This window comes from Coregonus clupeaformis, unplaced genomic scaffold (genome assembly GCF_020615455.1).
Source record: "Coregonus clupeaformis isolate EN_2021a unplaced genomic scaffold, ASM2061545v1 scaf0645, whole genome shotgun sequence".
Classification (NCBI taxonomy): Eukaryota; Metazoa; Chordata; class Actinopteri; order Salmoniformes; family Salmonidae; genus Coregonus; species Coregonus clupeaformis.
In genome coordinates, this window is record NW_025534100.1 from 34,389 (window position 1) to 53,284 (window position 18,896).

General features: G+C 49.0%; 1 protein-coding gene across 3 annotated transcripts in view; it reads right to left on the reverse strand.

Moving 5' to 3' along the window:
• Positions 1-420: 420 nt before the first annotated feature.
• LOC121554123 (SH3 domain-containing protein 19) overlaps positions 421-18,896 on the reverse strand; it is a 75,208-nt gene continuing 56,732 nt past the window's right edge. Inside the window, exons 10-15 of one of the 3 annotated variants that reach the window (XM_041867568.1) lie at positions 16,358-16,453; positions 16,205-16,263; positions 4,959-5,197; positions 3,539-3,733; positions 3,315-3,406; positions 421-577 (exon numbers count right to left, since the gene is read on the reverse strand). In XM_041867568.1, coding sequence (XP_041723502.1) covers positions 455-577; positions 3,315-3,406; positions 3,539-3,733; positions 4,959-5,197; positions 16,205-16,263; positions 16,358-16,453 — 804 coding nt within the window. In that variant the 3' untranslated portion in view covers positions 421-454. Of the gene's footprint in view, positions 578-3,314; positions 3,407-3,538; positions 3,734-4,958; positions 5,198-16,204; positions 16,264-16,357; positions 16,583-18,896 lie in introns of all 3 variants that reach the window. The other 2 variants (XM_041867567.1, XM_041867566.1) reach the window with 2 other exon arrangements.

Below are 18,896 nucleotides of genomic sequence, written 5' to 3' on the forward strand. Positions count from 1 at the left end.
AGGGGCCCAGCCTGAACCATGAAAAACAGCCCCAGACCATTATTCCTCTTCCGCCAGATTCGTCCGTCGGACTGCCCGATGGTGAAGAGCGATTCATCACTCCAGAGAACGCGTTTCCACTGCTCCAGAGTCCAATGGCAGCGAGCTTTACACCACTTCATAATAACAGCCCTTACAGTTGACCGGGGCAGCTCTAGCAGGGCAGAAATTTGAAGAACTTACTTGTTGGAAAGGTGGCATCCTGTGACGGTGCCACGTTGAAAGTCACTGAGCTCTTCAGTACGGGCCATTCTACTGCCAATGTTTGTCTATGGAGATTGCATGGCTGTGTGCTCGATTTTATACACCTGTCAGCAACGGGTGTGGCTGAAATAGCTGAATCCACTAATTTGAAGGGGTGTCCACATACTTTTGGCCATGTCATGTATATATCAATCACATAGTGTACATAGTCCTATTTGTAGCTGTCAGGAAGCAGTGTCAGGTAGTTTTTGGGGACCAGGCCTCGCCTCCCTCCTGCATCCCCCAGATACCACTCCTCATCTACTGTCACCACCCCTGTCACTACCTCCCCCGCCTGGGAGAGAGAGAGGAAAAGACAGGGGGAGAGAGGGGGAAAAACAGGGGGAGAGAGGGGTAAAAACAGGGGGAGAGAGGGGTAAAAACAGGGGGAGAGAGGGGTAAAAACAGGGGAGAGAGGGGGAAAAACAGGGGGAGAGAGGGGGAAAAACAGGGGGAGAGAGGGGGAAAAACAGGGGGGAGAGAGGGGGAAAAACAGGGGAGAGAGGGGGAAAAACAGGGGGAGAGAGGGGGGAAAAACAGGGGGAGAGGGGGAAAAACAGGGGGAGAGAGGGGGAAAAACAGGGGGAGAGAGGGGGAAAAACAGGGGGAGAGAGGGGGAAAAACAGGGGGAGAGAGGGGGAAAAACAGGGGGAGAGGGGGAAAAACAGGGGGAGAGAGGGGGAAAAACAGGGGAGAGAGGGGAAAAACAGGGGGAGAGAGGGGGAAAAACAGGGGGAGAGAGGGGTAAAAACAGGGGAGAGAGGGGAAAAACAGGGGGAGAGAGGGGAAAAACAGGGGGAGAGAGGGGGAAAAACAGGGGGAGAGAGGGGGAAAAACAGGGGGAGGGAGGGGGAAAAACAGGGGGAGAGAGGGGAAAACAGGGGGAGAGAGGGTAAAAACAGGGGAGAGAGGGGTAAAAACAGGGGGAGAGAGGGGTAAAAACAGGGGGAGAGAGGGGGGAAAAACAGGGGAGAGAGGGGGGAAAAACAGGGGGAGAGAGGGGGAAAAACAGGGGGAGAGAGGGGGAAAAACAGGGGGGAGAGGGTAAAAACAGGGGGAGAGAGGGGTAAAAACAGGGGGAGAGAGGGGTAAAAACAGGGGGAGAGAGGGGGAAAAACAGGGGGAGAGAGGGGGAAAAACAGGGGGAGAGAGGGGGGAAAAACAGGGGGAGAGAGGGGTAAAAACAGGGGGAGTGAGAGTGAGAGAGAGAGAGGAAAAGACAGGGAGAGGGGTAAAAACAGGGGGAGAGAGGGGGAAAAACAGGGGGAGAGAGGGGTAAAAACAGGGGGAGAGAGAGTGAGAGAGAGAGAGGAAAAGACAGGGAGAGGGGGGAAAAACAGGGGGAGAGAGGGGGGAAAAACAGGGGGAGAGAGGGGTAAAAACAGGGGGAGAGAGGGGGGAAAAACAGGGGGAGAGGGGGGAAAACAGGGGGAGAGGGGGTAAAAACAGGGGGGAGAGAGGGGGAAAAACAGGGGGAGAGAGGGGGAAAAACAGGGGGAGAGAGGGGGAAAAACAGGGGGGAGAGAGGGGGAAAAACAGGGGGAGAGAGGGGGGGAAAAACAGGGGGAGTGAGGGGGGGGAAAAACAGGGGGAGAGAGGGGTAAAAACAGGGGGAGTGAGAGTGAGAGAGAGAGAGGAAAAGACAGGGAGAGGGGGAAAAACAGGGGGAGAGAGGGGGAAAAACAGGGGGAGAGAGGGGGAAAAACAGGGGGAGAGAGGGGGAAAACAGGGGGAGAGAGGGGGAAAAACAGGGGGAGAGAGGGGTAAAAACAGGGGGAGAGAGGGGGGAAAAACAGGGGGAGAGAGAGTGAGAGAGAGAGAGGAAAAGACAGGGGAGGGGGGAAAAACAGGGGGAGAGAGGGGGGAAAAACAGGGGGAGAGAGGGGTAAAAACAGGGGAGAGAGGGGTAAAAACAGGGGGAGAGAGGGGTAAAAACAGGGGAGAGAGGGGTAAAAACAGGGGGAGAGAGGGGTAAAAACAGGGGGAGAGAGGGGTAAAAACAGGGGGAGAGAGGGGTAAAAATAGGGGGAGTGAGAGGAGAGAGAGAGAGGAAAAGACAGGGAGAGGGGGAAAAACAGGGGGAGAGAGGGGGAAAAACAGGGGGAGAGAGGGGTAAAAACAGGGGGGAGAGAGGGGGAAAAACAGGGGGAGAGAGAGTGAGAGAGAGAGAGGAAAAGACAGGGGGAGAGAGGGGTAAAAACAGGGGAGAGAGGGGGGAAAAACAGGGGGAGAGAGGGGGGAAAAACAGGGGGAGAGAGGGGTAAAAACAGGGGGAGAGAGGGGTAAAAACAGGGGAGAGAGGGGGAAAAACAGGGGGAGAGAGGGGGAAAAACAGGGGAGAGAGGGGGGAAAAACAGGGGAGAGGGGGGAAAAACAGGGGGAGAGAGGGGGGAAAAACAGGGGGAGAGAGGGGGAAAAACAGGGGGAGAGAGGGGGGAAAAACAGGGGGAGAGAGGGGTAAAAACAGGGGGGAGAGAGGGGGAAAAACAGGGGGAGAGAGGGGGAAAAACAGGGGGAGAGAGGGGAAAAACAGGGGGAGAGAGGGGGGAAAAACAGGGGGAGAGAGGGGGGAAAAACAGGGGGGAGAGAGGGGGGAAAAACAGGGGAGAGAGGGGTAAAAACAGGGGGAGAGAGGGGGAAAAACAGGGGGAGAGAGGGGGAAAAACAGGGGGAGAGAGGGGGAAAAACAGGGGGAGAGAGGGGGAAAAACAGGGGGAGAGAGGGGTAAAAACAGGGGGAGAGAGGGGGAAAAACAGGGGGAGAGAGAGAGAGAGAGGAAAAGACAGGGAGAGGGGGGGAAAAACAGGGGAGAGAGGGGGGAAAAACAGGGGGGAGAGAGGGGGAAAAACAGGGGGAGAGAGGGGGGAAAAACAGGGGAGAGAGGGGGAAAAACAGGGGGAGAGAGGGGGAAAAACAGGGGGAGAGAGGGGGAAAAACAGGGGGAGAGAGAGTGAGAGAAAGTACACAAATCATTAAGACTTTGCTACTTAATTGGTAACAAAAGATGAACACACAGAGCTGAGCAGGCCCACCTTCAGTGAGAGTTCATCTTCACTCTCTGCACTGAAATCAAACAGGACCTTGGCCACGCCCCTGGCCACAGGCTGGCCCGTCATTGGCTGAGCTGCAGAGAGGAGCAGAAAGTATGGTTAAACTCTGTCCATGTTGTGTGAAACTTCCCCCCAATCTAAACCTTAACCATTAGTGAGGGGGGGAAAGCAAAAACTGAACCAGGATCAGTGTAACTTCACCCTACTCTGTGTGTCACCTGTGTTACAGGTGTGTGTGAAGGTAGTGGGGAACAGTCCCTCCCGTCCGTCCAGTGTTCCTCTGGTCCAGTCGGCGTCTACGCGCCGTGTTACTCTGATCAGCGCCCCCTGCTGGAACCACAGGTCCTCTGCAGTCTGACCTGGGAAATCATGCAGAGCCACAGCCCACTGTTCTGCACCTTCTGATACACACACACAGAGAGCGCATACACACACATATACACATTTAGAAATATTAACACACACACACACAAATCTTAATGTAGAGAAAGACAAGGCTATAGGATCACCAGCCTCACTGTAGAGAAAGACAAGGCTATAGGATCACCAGCCTCACTGTAGAGAAAGACAAGGCTATAGGATCACCAGCCTCACTGTAGAGAAAGACAAGGCTATAGGATCAACAGCCTCACTGTAGAGAAAGACAAGGCTATAGGATCAACAGCCTCACTGTAGAGAAAGACAAGGCTATAGGATCAACAGCCTCACTGTAGAGAAAGACAAGGCTATAGGATCACCAGCCTCACTGTAGAGAAAGACAAGGCTATAGGATCACCAGCCTCACTGTAGAGAAAGACAAGGCTATAGGATCAACAGCCTCACTGTAGAGAAAGACAAGGCTATAGGATCAACAGCCTCACTGTAGAGAAAGACAAGGCTATAGGATCAACAGCCTCACTGTAGAGAAAGACAAGGCTATAGGATCAACAGCCTCACTGTAGAGAAAGACAAGGCTATAGGATCACCAGCCTCACTGTAGAGAAAGACAAGGCTATAGGATCACCAGCCTCACTGTAGAGAAAGACAAGGCTATAGGATCACCAGCCTCACTGTAGAGAAAGACAAGGCTATAGGATCAACAGCCTCACTGTAGAGAAAGACAAGGCTATAGGATCAACAGCCTCACTGTAGAGAAAGACAAGGCTATAGGATCAACAGCCTCACTGTAGAGAAAGACAAGGCTATAGGATCAACAGCCTCACTGTAGAGAAAGACAAGGCTATAGGATCAACAGCCTCACTGTAGAGAAAGACAAGGCTATAGGATCACCAGCCTCACTGTAGAGAAAGACAAGGCTATAGGATCAACAGCCTCACTGTAGAGAAAGACAAGGCTATAGGATCACCAGCCTCACTGTAGAGAAAGACAAGGCTATAGGATCAACAGCCTCACTGTAGAGAAAGACAAGGCTATAGGATCAACAGCCTCACTGTAGAGAAAGACAAGGCTATAGGATCAACAGCCTCACTGTAGAGAAAGACAAGGCTATAGGATCAACAGCCTCACTGTACCGAAAGACAAGGCTATAGGATCACCACATACAGCTCACCACTAGAATCCAGTTGGCCAAATCTATGTAGGTCTATATGTTTGGCTTTGTAACTGAAGGACCTTGGGTCTAATCACCTGAGGATTCAGCTGTCTTCGTGGTCGTCTCGACAAGGTCGTGTAACCCTGCCGACGGGGGTGGTTCCTCCAGGATCTCGGTGAAGGCCAGGGGGAAGATTCCTATTCGCCCGTGGATCTGACCCCGCCCCCACTCCTGATCAATCACATCCGTCAGAGCGATGACATCACCCTCGGAGAATGTCAGCTCGTCTTCCTCCTCCCCCTCGTAGTCGAACCGCGCCACACACCTGGGACCACTACACACACACAGAGACAGGGGACAACAATACATTACACCTCACCAATACACACACACGGAGACAGGGGACAACAATACATTACACCTCACCAATACACACACACAGAGACAGGGGACAACAATACATTACACCTCACCACTACACACACACAGAGACAGGGGACAACAATATATTACACCTCACCAATACACACACACAGAGACAGGGGACAACAATACATTACACCTCACCACTACACACACACAGAGACAGGGGACAACAATACATTACACCTCACCACTACACACACACGGAGACAGGGGACAACAATACATTACACCTCACCAATACACACACACAGAGACAGGGGACAACAATACATTACACCTCACCACTACACACACACAGAGACAGGGGACAACAATATATTACACCTCACCAATACACACACACAGAGACAGGGGACAACAATACATTACACCTCACCACTACACACACACGGAGACAGGGGACAACAATACATTACACCTCACCACTACACACACACAGAGACAGGGGACAACAATACATTACACCTCACCACTACACACACACACAGAGACAGGGGACAACAATACATTACACCTCACCACTACACACACACAGAGACAGGGGACAACAATACATTACACCTCACCACTACACACACACGGAGACAGGGGACAACAATACATTACACCTCACCACTACACACACACAGAGACAGGGGACAACAATACATTACACCTCGGACCACTAACACACACACAGAGACAGGGGACAACAATACATTACACCTCACCACTACACACACACGGAGACAGGGGACAACAATACATTACACCTCACCACTACACACACACGGAGACAGGGGACAACAATACATTACACCTCACCACTACACACACACAGAGACAGGGGACAACAATACATTACACCTCACCACTACACACACACAGAGACAGGGGACAACAATACATTACACCTCACCACTACACACACACGGAGACAGGGGACAACAATACATTACACCTCGGACCACTACACACACACAGAGACAGGGGACAACAATACATTACACCTCACCACTACACACACACGGAGACAGGGGACAACAATACATTACACCTCACCACTAAAAAACACACAGAGACAGGGGACAACAATACATTACACCTCACCACTACACACACACAGAGACAGGGGACAACAATACATTACACCTCACCACTACACACACACAGAGACAGGGGACAACAATACATTACACCTCGGACCACTACACACACACGGAGACAGGCGACAACAATACATTACACCTCACCACTACACACACACGGAGACAGGGGACAACAATACATTACACCTCACCACTACACACACACGGAGACAGGGGACAACAATACATTACACCTCACCACTACACACACACGGAGACAGGGGACAACAATACATTACACCTCACCACTACACACACACAGAGACAGGGGACAACAATACATTACACCTCACCACTACACACACACAGAGACAGGGGACAACAATACATTACACCTCACCACTACACACACACGGAGACAGGGGACAACAATACATTACACCTCGGACCACTACACACACACGGAGACAGGGGACAACAATACATTACACCTCACCACTACACACACACAGAGACAGGGGACAACAATACATTACACCTCACCAATACACACACACAGAGACAGGGGACAACAATACATTACACCTCGGACCACTACACACACACAGAGACAGGGGACAACAATACATTACACCTCGGACCACTACACACACACGGAGACAGGGGACAACAATACATTACACCTCACCACTACACACACACAGAGACAGGGGACAACAATACATTACACCTCACCACTACACACACACAGAGACAGGGGACAACAATACATTACACCTCGGACCACTACACACACACGGAGACAGGGGACAACAATACATTACACCTCACCACTACACACACACGGAGACAGGGGACAACAATACATTACACCTCACCACTACACACACACGGAGACAGGGGACAACAATACATTACACCTCACCACTACACACACACGGAGACAGGGGACAACAATACATTACACCTCACCACTACACACACACAGAGACAGGGGACAACAATACATTACACCTCACCACTACACACACACAGAGACAGGGGACAACAATACATTACACCTCACCACTACACACACACGGAGACAGGGGACAACAATACATTACACCTCGGACCACTACACACACACAGAGACAGGGGACAACAATACATTACACCTCACCACTACACACACACGGAGACAGGGGACAACAATACATTACACCTCACCACTAAAAACACACAGAGACAGGGGACAACAATACATTACACCTCACCACTACACACACACAGAGACAGGGGACAACAATACATTACACCTCACCACTACACACACACAGAGACAGGGGACAACAATACATTACACCTCGGACCACTACACACACACGGAGACAGGCGACAACAATACATTACACCTCACCACTACACACACACGGAGACAGGGGACAACAATACATTACACCTCACCACTACACACACACGGAGACAGGGGACAACAATACATTACACCTCACCACTACACACACACGGAGACAGGGGACAACAATACATTACACCTCACCACTACACACACACAGAGACAGGGGACAACAATACATTACACCTCACCACTACACACACACAGAGACAGGGGACAACAATACATTACACCTCACCACTACACACACACGGAGACAGGGGACAACAATACATTACACCTCGGACCACTACACACACACAGAGACAGGGGACAACAATACATTACACCTCACCAATACACACACACAGAGACAGGGGACAACAATACATTACACCTCGGACCACTACACACACACAGAGACAGGGGACAACAATACATTACACCTCGGACCACTACACACACACGGAGACAGGGGACAACAATACATTACACCTCGACCACTACACACACACAGAGACAGGGGACAACAATACATTACACCTCACCACTACACACACACAGAGACAGGGGACAACAATACATTACACCTCGGACCACTACACACACACGGAGACAGGGGACAACAATACATTACACCTCGGACCACTACACACACACGGAGACAGGGGACAACAATACATTACACCTCACCACTACACACACACGGAGACAGGGGACAACAATACATTACACCTCACCACTACACACACACGGAGACAGGGGACAACAATACATTACACCTCACCACTACACACACACGGAGACAGGGGACAACAATACATTACACCTCACCACTACACACACACACGGAGACAGGGGACAACAATACATTACACCTCACCACTACACACACACGGAGACAGGGGACAACAATACATTACACCTCACCACTACACACACACGGAGACAGGGGACAACAATACATTACACCTCGGACCACTACACACACACGGAGACAGGGGACAACAATACATTACACCTCACCACTACACACACACGGAGACAGGGGACAACAATACATTACACCTCACCACTACACACACACAGAGACAGGGGACAACAATACATTACACCTCACCACTACACACACACGGAGACAGGGGACAACAATACATTACACCTCACCACTACACACACACGGAGACAGGGGACAACAATACATTACACCTCACCACTACACACACACAGAGACAGGGGACAACAATACATTACACCTCACCACTACACACACACGGAGACAGGGGACAACAATACATTACACCTCACCACTACACACACACAGAGACAGGGGACAACAATACATTACACCTCACCACTACACACACACGGAGACAGGGGACAACAATACATTACACCTCACCACTACACACACACGGAGACAGGGAACAACAATACATTACACCTCACCACTACACACACACAGAGACAGGGGACAACAATACATTACACCTCGGACCACTACACACACACGGAGACAGGGGACAACAATACATTACACCTCGGACAACTACACACACACGGAGACAGGGGACAACAATACATTACACCTCACCACTACACACACACGGAGACAGGGGACAACAATACATTACACCTCACCACTACACACACACGGAGACAGGGGACAACAATACATTACACCTCACCACTACACACACACGGAGACAGGGGACAACAATACATTACACCTCGGACCACTACACACACACAGAGACAGGGGACAACAATACATTACACCTCACCACTACACACACACAGAGACAGGGGACAACAATACATTACACCTCACCACTACACACACGGAGACAGGGGACAACAATACATTACACCTCACCACTACACACACACGGAGACAGGGGACAACAATACATTACACCTCACCACTACACACACACAGAGACAGGGGACAACAATACATTACACCTCGGACCACTACACACACACGGAGACAGGGGACAACAATACATTACACCTCGGACAACTACACACACACGGAGACAGGGGACAACAATACATTACACCTCACCACTACACACACACGGAGACAGGGGACAACAATACATTACACCTCACCACTACACACACACGGAGACAGGGGACAACAATACATTACACCTCACCACTACACACACACGGAGACAGGGGACAACAATACATTACACCTCGGACCACTACACACACACAGAGACAGGGGACAACAATACATTACACCTCACCACTACACACACACGGAGACAGGGGACAACAATACATTACACCTCACCACTACACACACACGGAGACAGGGGACAACAATACATTACACCTCACCACTACACACACACGGAGACAGGGGACAACAATACATTACACCTCACCACTACACACACACAGAGACAGGGGACAACAATACATTACACCTCACCACTACACACACACAGAGACAGGGGACAACAATACATTACACCTCACCACTACACACACACGGAGACAGGGGACAACAATACATTACACCTCGGACCACTACACACACACAGAGACAGGGGACAACAATACATTACACCTCACCACTACACACACACGGAGACATGGGACAACAATACATTACACCTCACCACTAAAAAACACACAGAGACAGGGGACAACAATACATTACACCTCACCACTACACACACACAGAGACAGGGGACAACAATACATTACACCTCACCACTACACACACACGGAGACAGGGGACAACAATACATTACACCTCACCACTACACACACACGGAGACAGGGGACAACAATACATTACACCTCGGACCACTACACACACACGGAGACAGGGGACAACAATACATTACACCTCGGACCACTACACACACACGGAGACAGGGGACAACAATACATTACACCTCACCACTACACACACACAGAGACAGGGGACAACAATACATTACACCTCGGACCACTACACACACTCGGAGACAGGGGACAACAATACATTACACCTCGGACCACTACACACACACAGAGACAGGGGACAACAATACATTACACCTCACCACTACACACACACGGAGACAGGGGACAACAATACATTACACCTCACCACTACACACACACGGAGACAGGGGACAACAATACATTACACCTCGGACCACTACACACACACGGAGACAGGGGACAACAATACATTACACCTCGGACCACTACACACACACGGAGACAGGGGACAACAATACATTACACCTCACCACTACACACACACAGAGACAGGGGACAACAATACATTACACCTCGGACCACTACACACACTCGGAGACAGGGGACAACAATACATTACACCTCGGACCACTACACACACACAGAGACAGGGGACAACAATACATTACACCTCACCACTACACACACACGGAGACAGGGGACAACAATACATTACACCTCACCACTACACACACACGGAGACAGGGGACAACAATACATTACACCTCACCACTACACACACACGGAGACAGGGGACAACAATACATTACACCTCGGACCACTACACACACACAGAGACAGGGGACAACAATACATTACACCTCACCACTACACACACACGGAGACAGGGGACAACAATACATTACACCTCGGACCACTACACACACACGGAGACAGGGGACAACAATACATTACACCTCACCACTACACACACACAGAGACAGGGGACAACAATACATTACACCTCACCACTACACACACACGGAGACAGGGGACAACAATACATTACACCTCACCACTACACACACACGGAGACAGGGGACAACAATACATTACACCTCACCACTACACACACACGGAGACAGGGGACAACAATACATTACACCTCGGACCACTACACACACACGGAGACAGGGGACAACAATACATTACACCTCACCAATACACACACACAGAGACAGGGGACAATACATTACACCTCACCACTACACACACACAGAGACAGGGGACAACAATACATTACACCTCACCAATACACACACACAGAGACAGGGGACAACAATACATTACACCTCACCACTACACACACACGGAGACAGGGGACAACAATACATTACACCTCACCAATACACACACACACAGAGACAGGGGACAACAATACATTACACCTCACCACTACACACACACAGAGACAGGGGACAACAATACATTACACCTCACCACTACACACACACGGAGACAGGGGACAACAATACATTACACCTCACCACTACACACACACAGAGACAGGGGACAACAATACATTACACCTCGGACCACTACACACACACGGAGACAGGGGACAACAATACATTACACCTCACCACTACACACACACAGAGACAGGGGACAACAATACATTACACCTCGGACCACTACACACACACGGAGACAGGGGACAACAATACATTACACCTCACCACTACACACACACGGAGACAGGGGACAACAATACATTACACCTCACCACTACACACACACAGAGACAGGGGACAACAATACATTACACCTCACCACTACACACACACGGAGACAGGGGACAACAATACATTACACCTCACCAATACACACACACAGAGACAGGGGACAACAATACATTACACCTCACCACTACACACACACGGAGACAGGGGACAACAATACATTACACCTCACCACTACACACACACAGAGACAGGGGACAACAATACATTACACCTCACCACTACACACACACAGAGACAGGGGACAACAATACATTACACCTCACCACTACACACACACACAGAGACAGGGGACAACAATACATTACACCTCACCACTACACACACACAGAGACTGGGGACAACAATACATTACACCTCACCACTACACACACACAGAGACAGGGGACAACAATACATTACACCTCACCACTACACACACACAGAGACAGGGGACAACAATACATTAGACCTCACCACTACACACACACAGAGACAGGGGACAACAATACATTACACCTCACCACTACACACACACAGAGACAGGGGACAACAATACATTACACCTCACCACTACACACACACAGAGACAGGGGACAACAATACATTACACCTCACCACTACACACACACGGAGACAGGGGACAACAATACATTACACCTCACCAATACACACACACACGGAGACAGGGGACAACAATACATTACACCTCGGACCACTACACACACACAGAGACAGGGGACAACAATACATTACACCTCACCACTACACACACACAGAGACAGGGGACAACAATACATTACACCTCACCACTACACACACACAGAGACAGGGGACAACAATACATTACACCTCACCACTACACACACACGGAGACAGGGGACAACAATACATTACACCTCACCAATACACACACACGGAGACAGGGGACAACAATACATTACACCTCACCACTACACACACACAGAGACAGGGGACAACAATACATTACACCTCACCACTACACACACACAGAGACAACAATACATTACACCTCACCACTACACACACACAGAGACAGGGGACAACAATACATTACACCTCACCACTACACACACACACACACAGAGACAACAATACATTACACCTCACCACTACACACACACAGAGACAGGGGACAACAATACATTACACCTCACCACTACACACACACACAGAGACAGGGGACAACAATACATTACACCTCACCACTACACACACACGGAGACAACAATACATTACACCTCACCACTACACACACACAGAGACAGGGGACAACAATACATTACACCTCACCACTACACACACACAGAGACAACAATACATTACACCTCACCACTACACACACACACACAGAGACAGGGGACAACAATACATTACACCTCACCACTACACACACTCGGAGACAGGGGACAACAATACATTACACCTCACCACTACACACACACAGAGACAGGGGACAACAATACATTACACCTCACCACTACACACACACGGAGACAGGGGACAACAATACATTACACCTCACCACTACACACACACGGAGACAGGGGACAACAATACATTACACCTCGGACCACTACACACACACGGAGACAGGGGACAACAATACATTACACCTCGGACCACTACACACACACAGAGACAGGGGACAACAATACATTACACCTCACCACTACACACACACGGAGACAGGGGACAACAATACATTACACCTCGGACCACTACACACACACAGAGACAGGGGACAACAATACATTACACCTCGGACCACTACACACACACAGAGACAGGGGACAACAATACATTACACCTCGGACCACTACACACACACAGAGACAGGGGACAACAATACACTACACCTCACCACTACACACACACAGAGACAGGGGACAACAATACATTACACCTCGGACCACTACACACACACAGAGACAGGGGACAACAATACATTACACCTCACCACTACACACACACGGAGACAGGGGACAACAATACATTACACCTCACCACTACACACACACAGAGACAGGGGACAACAATACATTACACCTCACCACTACACACACACGGAGACAGGGGACAACAATACATTACACCTCACCACTACACACACACGGAGACAGGGGACAACAATACATTACACCTCACCACTACACACACACAGAGACAGGGGACAACAATACATTACACCTCACCACTACACACACACGGAGACAGGGGACAACAATACATTACACCTCACCAATACACACACTCGGAGACAGGGGACAACAATACATTACACCTCGGACCACTACACACACACGGAGACAGGGGACAACAATACATTACACCTCACCACTACACACACACGGAGACAGGGGACAACAATACATTACACCTCACCACTACACACACACGGAGACAGGGGACAACAATACATTACACCTCACCAATACACACACACAGAGACAGGGGACAACAATACATTACACCTCACCACTACACACACACAGAGACAGGGGACAACAATACATTACACCTCACCACTACACACACACGGAGACAGGGGACAACAATACATTACACCTCACCACTACACACACACAGAGACAGGGGACAACAATACATTACACCTCGGACCACTACACACACACAGAGACAGGGGACAACAATACATTACACCTCGGACCACTACACACACACGGAGACAGGGGACAACAATACATTACACCTCACCACTACACACACACAGAGACAGGGGACAACAATACATTACACCTCACCAATACACACACACGGAGACAGGGGACAACAATACATTACACCTCACCACTACACACACACAGAGACAGGGGACAACAATACATTACACCTCACCACTACACACACACACGGAGACAGGGGACAACAATACATTACACCTCGGACCACTACACACACACAGAGACAGGGGACAACAATACATTACACCTCACCACTACACACACACGGAGACAGGGGACAACAATACATTACACCTCACCACTACACACACACGGAGACAGGGGACAACAATACATTACACCTCGGACCACTACACACACACGGAGACAGGGGACAACAATACATTACACCTCACCACTACACACACACGGAGACAGGGGACAACAATACATTACACCTCACCACTACACACACACAGAGACAGGGGACAACAATACATTACACCTCACCACTACACACACACGGAGACAGGGGACAACAATACATTACACCTCACCACTACACACACACAGAGACAGGGGACAACAATACATTACACCTCACCACTACACACACACGGAGACAGGGGACAACAATACATTACACCTTGGACCACTACACACACACGGAGACAGGGGACAACAATACATTACACCTCACCACTACACACACACACACAGAGACACGGGACAACAATACATTACACCTCACCACTACACACACACAGAGACAGGGGACAACAATACATTACACCTCACCACTACACACACACGGAGACAGGGGACAACAATACATTACACCTCACCACTACACACACACGGAGACAGGGGACAACAATACATTACACCTCACCACTACACACACACAGAGACAGGGGACAACAATACATTACACCTCACCACTACACACACACGGAGACAGGGGACAACAATACATTACACCTCACCAATACACACACTCGGAGACAGGGGACAACAATACATTACACCTCACCAATACACACATACGGAGACAACAATACATTACACCTCACCACTACACACACACGGAGACAGGGGACAACAATACATTACACCTCACCACTACACACACACAGAGACAGGGGACAACAATACATTAAACCTCGGACCACTACACACACAGAGAGACAGGGGACAACAATACATTACACCTCACCACTACACACACACGGAGACAGGGGACAACAATACATCATTGTGTGTCTGTGTGTGTCTCACCTGACAGGTGCTGTGACCGGTTGGGCCTTCTCTACACGGGGCTGAGATGGGAGGATGGACTGAAGGAGGAAACGGAGAGATAAACTAAATAGAAAGATTAATTAAGAAAAATAAAACTCATATTTTTTAAAAGGATATATGTGATGCATTTACCGGAGGTTCTGATTGGCTCTTGTATTCAGAGGGAGTTTTCAATTGGCTGTTGTCGTCCGAGGCGGGATCGAATTGGTTGTGTTGGTCACTGGGAGGCTGTGATTGGTCAGACAGAGGGGTGATGACAGTCATGTGTGACCCTTGTACCCGACCTGACTCCTCCCCCAGGAGACAATCTTTGTGGGCGGAGTCTGTCTTCTCCAACAGAACCAGGACGTCCTGTTTCTGAGACACACCCATATAAGGAGTTCATTAAATGGAATAAAGGGAAATGAGCTAGTCCCCTGGAAAAAGTATGGTGGAAGCTTTACCGCTACACTGATTATACCTACCCAGTCCCTTCAGACATGCTAACACTGCTTATACCTACCCAGATCCTTCAGACATGCTAACATGCTAACACTGCTTATACCTACCCAGATCCTTCAGACATGCTAACACTGCTTATACCTACCCAGACCCTTCAGACATGCTAACATGCTAACACTGCTTATACCTACCCAGATCCTTCAGACATGCTAACACTGCTTATACCTACCCAGACCCTTCAGACATGCTAACATGCTAACACTGCTTATACCTACCCAGACCCTTCAGACATGCTAACATGCTAACACTGCTTATACCTACCCAGACCCTTCAGACATGCTAACACTGATTATACCTACCCAGACCCTTCAGACATGCTAACACTGATTATACCTACCCAGATCCTTCAGACATGCTAACACTGATTATACCTACCCAGACCCTTCAGAAATGCTAACACTGCTTATACCTACCCAGACCCTTCAGAAATGCTAACATGCTAACCAAGCTTTAGGACCAAGGGGGAGGGAAAGGGGTAATTCGAACTAGCTGCTCTATTCTGTTCTGAATACATACCAACAACAACACATACATACACATTCTCTATAGAGGTGAAAGTCTATAATAGTTCCCTTTGCACCCATCCTCCCTCCTCTCAACACTAATGTTAAAGCCCCATTACCTACCATCCTCCCTCCTCTCAACACTAATGTTAAAGCCCCATTACCTACCATCCTCCCTCCTCTCAACACTAATGTTAAAGCCCCATTACCTACCATCCTCCCTCCTCTCAACACTAATGTTAAAGCCCCATTACCTACCATCCTCTCAACACTAATGTTAAAGCCCCATTACCTACCATCCTCTCAACACTAATGTTAAAGCCCCATTACCTACCATCCTCTCAACACTAATGTTAAAGCCCCATTACCTACCATCCTCTCAACACTAATGTTAAAGCCCCATTACCTACCATCCTCTCAACACTAATGTTAAAGCCCCATTACCTACCATCCTCTCAACACTAATGTTAAAGCCCCATTACCTACCATCCTCTCAACACTAATGTTAAAGCCCCATTACCTACCATCCTCTCAACACTAATGTTAAAGCTCCATTACCTACCATCCTCTCAACACTAATGTTAAAGCCCCAATACCTACCATCCTCCATCCTCTCAACACTAATGTTAAAGCCCCATTACCTACCATCCTCCATCCTCTCAACACTAATGTTAACGCCCCATTACCTACCATCCTCTCAACACTAATGTTAAAGCCCCATTACCTACCATCCTCTCAACACTAATGTTAAAGCCCCAATACCTACCATCCTCCATCCTCTCAACACTAATGTTAAAGCCCCATTACCTACCATCCTCCATCCTCTCAACACTAATGTTAAAGCCCCATTACCTACCATCCTCTCTCCTCTCAACACAAATGTTAAAGCCCCATTACCTACCGTCCTCTCTCCTCTCAACACAAATGTTAAAGCCCCATTACCTACCATCCTCTCAACACTAATGTTAACGCCCCATTACCTACCATCCTCTCAACACTAATGTTAAAGCCCCATTACCTACCATCCTCTCAACACTAATGTTAAAGCCCCATTACCTACCATCCTCTCAACACTAATGTTAAAGCCCCATTACCTACCATCCTCTCTCCTCTCAACACAAATGTTAAAGCCCCATTACCTACCACCCTCTCCTCTCAACACTAATGTTAAAGCCCCATTACCTACCATCCTCTCAACACTAATGTTAAAGCCCCATTACCTACCACCCTCTCCTCTCAACACTAATGTTAAAGCCCCATTACCTACCATCCTCCCTCCTCTCAACACTAATGTTAAAGCCCCATTACCTACCATCCTCTCTCCTCTCAACACAAATGTTAAAGCCCCATTACCTACCATCCTCTCAACACTAATGTTAAAGCCCCATTACCTACCATCCTCTCTCCTCTCAACCCTAATGTTAAAGCCCCATTACCTACCATCCTCTCAACACTAATGTTAAAGCCCCATTACCTACCATCCTCTCTCCTCTCAACCCTAATGTTAAAGCCCCATTACCTACCATCCTCCCTCCTCTCAACACGAATGTTAAAGCCCCATTAACTACCATCCTCTCTCCTCTCAACACTAATGTTAAAGCCCCATTACCTACCATCCTCCCTCCTCTCAACACGAATGTTAAAGCCCCATTACCTACCACCCTCTC